Raw genomic sequence first — 6,000 nt, forward strand, 5'->3', positions numbered from 1 at the left:
TGGCGTCTTGTTCAGAAAGCGCAGTAGCTGCAGAATGGTTAGTGCGGGCACGCGCTGACCGGGCGGGTTCCAGGGGCGGAGTGAAGGCTCGTACGCCGATGTGATCCAGAGAAGAGTGAGAGAACCGCGACCGGTTCGTGAGAGCTGGGATCGTAGTGTTGTCGCCGAGGAGAGAGTGCGGGATGGCCATCGTGAAGCACGGGCAGACAGGAAGTGAAACTCGCTGTGATTCGTCCGTGTCCCCGGTGGAGCGTTCGTCCCTTTGCCTCTTGACCGCATCTGGATGAGTTGTCAGTATCGAGTAGGTATCGTGTCAGTAGGCGGGCAGGGCCCTTGGGGTTGAGATGGCGATGCGCATGGTGGCCTTGCAGTCGCCAGCGGCGTACCGCGACCGGTAAGGGAGCGTGATCCTCTTGAAGGTGGCACTGGTGGAAGCCCGAGGAGGTCCATCGCGAAGCGTGTGGCGACGTGACGCAGAGTGTGAGACCCTGGCGACGTGAGCTGGGTAGAACCATGGTGTTGAGCGGCTGGGTTTTGCGGTCAAGTACGTTGAGGGAGCCGCGGTGAATTGATGTCGTCGCTTAGCCGTTTGTCGGTAGAACGGTGCACCGAACCTTCAGTGATGGCTTTGAATGTGGTCTTCCAGATATTTCGGATATCACTGTGCCGAATTTCGCCGAACATGCGTTCGGGTCACCAAATCTAGAGGACGATGGTCTTCCTTCACACGAGTCCTGACCGGAGGTGATGGAATGTCCTCGCGGACAGATGGTCGAATCATCATGCAAGGACGGTGCCGGTGAAACTGGTTCGCAGGCGCGCAGGCGCGTGCCAGAACAGGCACGTCTTCATCGTCGTCCACGGGCCGCCACGCCGTGTTATCGCAGCGAAGCAACTGTGGCTATGAGCAGCGTACACACGCGGACAGATGGAAAGAGGGCAGTAGGAAGGAGTGGGGAACAGAGTGGTTAATTAGTATGTGACTTGGGCCTACTTCAGAGAAACTCTGCGGACATTCGTCTGGAAAGTCTACAGAAGACGCAGGGAAAACCTGAAACAGCTCAGCCGGTGACAGGATTCGAACGCGTGCCACCTGCCAGTTTCGGCGTGGAAAGTGATCATCCTATCCGCTATGCCACGGGAACTGGTTAAACTAAATGGAGGCTTTAGTTTCTCAAAGCTTGATCTCTCCCAAGCTAACCTGCTGATGGAGCCGGTGGATGATGCAAAGAAGGTGGGTTTTATCGACACGCGCAAAGGTTTTTCCAGTTAAATAGGATTATCCTTGTGGTATAGTGTAGACACGGTGTCGCAGTGACGACGTCGACACGGTGACGCGGTGTCGCAGCATCGACGACGTCGATGGAACTCCCATTTGGACTTATGAAGATCACTGACTTGTTTAAAAGAAAAAGCAATGAAAGCAGAAATCCAACGCGTTTACGTAAAATAGAAACTAATTAGGAACGAAATTAAACAGCAATGTTCCTCGCATATTTCGCAGAACGTATAGAGATTAAATTTTGTCGTTCGTTTCCTGAACGCTATCCGCCATCTTTACTCTGGACGTTCCGACAGGACGGACTCACGCCCGCGGCTCCAACTGCATGCCTACGGGGGTGGGGGGGTGGGGGTGCGCCCCCAGACCCCCAATCTGTTAAACTCGACCTGCACTAACCTCACTAGAGTGAGGTGGTACAACGCAATGCTTCACCCCTAACTTTTGGAAGATGGCAAGCCTCCAACACATTAGGCATAGCATTCTGCTAGAAGTGCATTATATGGGGTTGGTGAAACGCATGTAAGAAAATTGTACTCCACAGAATTTTCTAATTCTTACCTTTTCAGGTTGAGTATATGAACTTTCACACCTACGCAATATTTACCTTCCAAACGCTTTCAGTAGTTTGTGAAAACGACTGGTCCCGACACGGAACTGCACCACCGCTATTACTTTTTATATGATCTTAGGTCCATATGACTTGCGCTTGAAGTCATTATTGTGCATTCATGTACGTTTGTGATCGTTGTCAGTGTTTAGAGCCTGATGCTTCTTCCAAAATGTCGTTCCTGTGCGACGCCATTTTATTGGGAAGAGCTCAGAGTAAGGGCCCCATTCTACTTGCATAGGGCAGCTTTTATGACATATGCTATCTTGTATAATTTGAGGTTTTGAGCAAGGCGCCTTAGAACTCCTTGTTGACATGAAAAAATCCTTGAAAACTCTGGGAAAAGTTTTGCGCAAGACATCATGAACTAAATGTGACAAGATAATGAAGACAGGCCCATCACTCCTCGAAAGCTTTCCTTGTGCGCTTATGAAGAACTTATAAGATTTTATAGCCAGCTGTGAACTTCGAACTAATGCATCATCAGTTTAGTGTTCACGTCTTTGCAAGTGTGCTTCCAGCAGCAGGTGGATGTTCATTGCATCTAGAGGACTCGGGTCCGGTTGCTAAGTTATTTCACTAGGTATGTATACAGCTGGTAGTTTGTCTGCACTATAGTAGTTTTTCTTATACGTGATTTTGAGTCATTCGTGTGATGGCATATTGCCCCGCGAAGTTACAGTACTTTTTCGGCGGTCGCTTCTCCCCTTTTGGAATTACGGGGTTTAGGCATACAAAGCTATTCCTTTTGCCGGACAAATTACGACAGACAATCACTAAGGTGCACCACGTCCTCATTGCTTAACCACTATACTGAACGAAACATTAACCCATCTCTGATCACCAAAAGGGAACTTTCTAAATTCTTCTTGATATACAGGGTGTTACCCTATAAAAGTCTACCCGTGCCGCCCTGCCGTATTCGCAAATTACTCAATGCAGGTGGCACATTGTGCGATCTTTATATAAAGCTCATAAGGACATTTAATCTTGGTAAATTTCAAAGTGATTGAGTGCCGCAGCACGAAGTAATAACTCGAAACGTGCAATTCCCATAGTCAAAACAAACAAGATGGCGGCGTTGAGAAGAGCACTTGACATGCTGCTCCCCACACGACAACGTGTCGCATATCCTGCCAGCCGGATGGAACTGCAGTTTTCATTTCGCTTTCGTGTAACTGTCGTATTTCGGTCAGAAGTAAGCAACGTGAGGAACGAAAAATGCCGACGCATACTCAGCAGACGACACCCAAAAGGGATGTCGTCTGCTAACTGAGAGGCGCCATCTTGGCTGTTTTGACTACAGGAATCTCACGTTTCGCGCTATAACTTTGCGTTACGGTGCTCATTCACATCGATATTTACCATGATGAAATGTCCTTATGAGTTTTATACGTAGGCAACACATTGTACCGCCTGCATTGAGTAATTGGCGATCACGGCATGCCGGTGCGGGTAGACTTTTATAGGGTAACACCCTGTATAACTAATATTTCTACTGTTGTCTTTATTTTGTAGAATTTACAAAAGCGAAAGAGTTAAGATTGTGTGTGTGTGTACGTAATGATTATCAAACTTATCACTACCTATGCAATTGTTGCTGTTGTATCCTAATTACGTTGTTTCATATATTGTTCGTCAGCACTTGCATACACATAGTATCGAAAGAATACCAGTGTGTTATTCCTATAATAGCTGCACAACGTAAAAGGTGGAGGAGCCTCTGTCAAGCCTCACTGGCTTTTTGCCCCTCCTCCCTCCGTTAAGGAAAAATAAACTGAAATTTAAATTGAAATCGAAAAGCGGGGTGGCGCTTAGCGTTCACGCAAGTGTACAGCTCGTTGTCACTGATACGCCGCCATTGCTGCGGTAGATGCAGACGTGATGGGTTCGTAAGCTGCGTCCGACAAAGCGTACCTCATTACACTGGGTCACGTAAGGCGCACCGAAAAATACAGTGCATAACTTAAAAGGAAGTGAACGCATTTGCCGTGCGACTGCCGTGCTTCGAGGCCCATGATTCGAGAACCATGGCAGCCTATACAGGGTGTCCCAGAAAACGTGTCATTGAATTATAATAAAAAAACTACGCCACCTAGAAGCATGCGGTCAACAGCATTTGTTCTTGTTAGGTTTTTGCCACCTCCTAATGCGAATGTAATGTACTCCAAGTTTAATTATGTAAATATTTGCGAACTGAACTCGGAAATTTGCCAAGTAAAGGTCACTTCTTTACGCCACCAATATGAAGAGCGTGCCGACTTCACTCAAATTCGTCATAATTCACAGTGATATTCACGAGCTATCCCATCGGAAAAAATAGCCGAATATCATGCTTTTCGGAGCACCGGAACATAGCGCGCGATGACTTTTTGAGCGCGATCGCTCTCAGTGCGACGAAAGGAGGTTCCGAAGCCAGCCCACAGAGTGATAGTAGAAAAAGCAACAGTTCCTAAAATTGGGAGAAGGAAAGCATTATCCCAGCTGAAATCGGACGTGATAAGCCGTGCCTGTTTTATCTCTTTCTGCGATGTCGGGGAGGGCTGGGTTTCCAACCTCCTTTCGTCGGACTGACAAAGATTGCGCTGAAAAATTCATCGTGCGCTATTCTGTGCGACCTCCGTAGAGCATGATGTTCGGCTATTTTTTCCAATGGGATAGCCCCTGAATATCCCTGTCAATCATCATTAATTTGACTAAATTAGACACGCTCTTCACATTGGTGGGGTAAAAAAGTGACCTTTACTAGGCAAATTTCCGACTTAAGCTCGCAAAAATTTACATAATTAAACTAACGTTACACGACATTCACATGAGGAGGTGGCAAAAACCCAGTAAGAACAAATGCCGTTGACCGCATGACTCAAGGTGGTGTAGTTTTTTTATTATAATTCAATGACACGTTTTCTGGGACACCCTGTATAGTCGTGCTTTCCGTTGCTCCACCACGCAAAATGTACTGTCAAGGATCATACACCTACGCCTACTGAAATTGTGTCGCATTGTGTACACGTTTGTCAGTGCGCTATATGGAACCGTGTACTCCTTTTTGGTGGTCTAAATTTGATTGCGTGGTAGCAGTGCAGGCCACAGCCAAAATATTTTGCATGGGCACTCCGTAATTAAGTGAATGTGAATGACATGAATGTTATGGCTTGAGGGATGAGACAGGGTTTGGAGTAATGTCCAATGCCCTCTTGTTGCTCCCCGCAGGATATTTTAGGTGTTGTTTTAATTAATTGGGCATGATGCCGTGATTTTTGCATCATATTAGTAGGAATCTGTACCGTGTTTTTGGGGAAAGCACTTAGAAATAAATTAAACGAAGTATTATATGACGGGAAAACGTTCATGCAGTTCTTGGTACTTACGATATTTAGCATGCTCTGTGAGTATAGATAAAACTCCGTGACGTTGTCTGGCATTACGGCTGTGTCTTGTAGCGTCCGGAACCGTTCGTCGCCAACGAAGAAGACGCTAATTGGTCGCCAAAGGTGCATTGTGCTGTGGGGATTCGTGTCTTGAACGGGAACAAAGTCTGAAACAGGATAAAATAGCCATTAGAAGGTCCTACTCATACGGAGTCACGACTTGCGTGGAGAACTTCGTTTTCAGCCTTAGTGACGCTGAAACATTTTCTAATCTAGTGCCACTCTGCGGTAGGCAGTTATCATGAGGAGAGATGAGAGTTGCACGAGTGAGAAACACACACATGGTACATTTACGATAATTTGATAAAACGGCCACCTACCGAGCGCTGAGACTCCTTTAAATGCACGGTCCAGGTCGCCAATCAGAAAGAAAAACATCCTCAGCAGGAAGAACCCCATGACTTCAGTGGATGTTGAATAGCGCAAAATGAGCGTCACTCACAGAACAGGCTTGTATCTGGTACAGTGTATCTCAAAATGGCGTCCCATTAAAGCTTGTCCCCTTGTTCTGAACGAGTCGTGATTATTTTAAGCCATTAACTATGACCAGCTGTAAAAACGTAAACAGGTAAACAAACGGCACGGATGCTTTGTTTATGTTTCTTAATTAGGATGGTCTTATGCCGTGCGCACGGGAAAACGGCTTTTTCTTCTGCATGTTAAACTGCTCGTTAAGCGTG

At 46.6% G+C, this 6,000-nt stretch overlaps 1 protein-coding gene across 3 annotated transcripts in view; it reads right to left on the bottom strand.

The window, feature by feature from the left end:
• LOC135379093 (uncharacterized) overlaps positions 1-5,793 on the bottom strand; it is a 41,235-nt gene extending 35,442 nt beyond the window's left edge. For 2 of the 3 annotated variants that reach the window (XR_010418709.1, XM_064612347.1), the window contains exons 1-2: positions 5,641-5,793; positions 5,261-5,427 (exon numbers count right to left, since the gene is read on the bottom strand). Coding sequence is in view for 2 of the 3 variants with exons in the window: in XM_064612347.1 (XP_064468417.1) it covers positions 5,261-5,427; positions 5,641-5,719 (246 nt within the window). In the remaining variant the exon portion in view is untranslated. The remainder of the gene's footprint in view (positions 1-5,260; positions 5,428-5,640) is intronic. The other variant, XM_064612348.1, reaches the window with a different exon arrangement.
• Positions 5,794-6,000: the final 207 nt, after the last annotated feature.

Source organism: Ornithodoros turicata, chromosome 1 (genome assembly GCF_037126465.1).
Source record: "Ornithodoros turicata isolate Travis chromosome 1, ASM3712646v1, whole genome shotgun sequence".
In the NCBI taxonomy this organism is placed as follows: Eukaryota; Metazoa; Arthropoda; class Arachnida; order Ixodida; family Argasidae; genus Ornithodoros; species Ornithodoros turicata.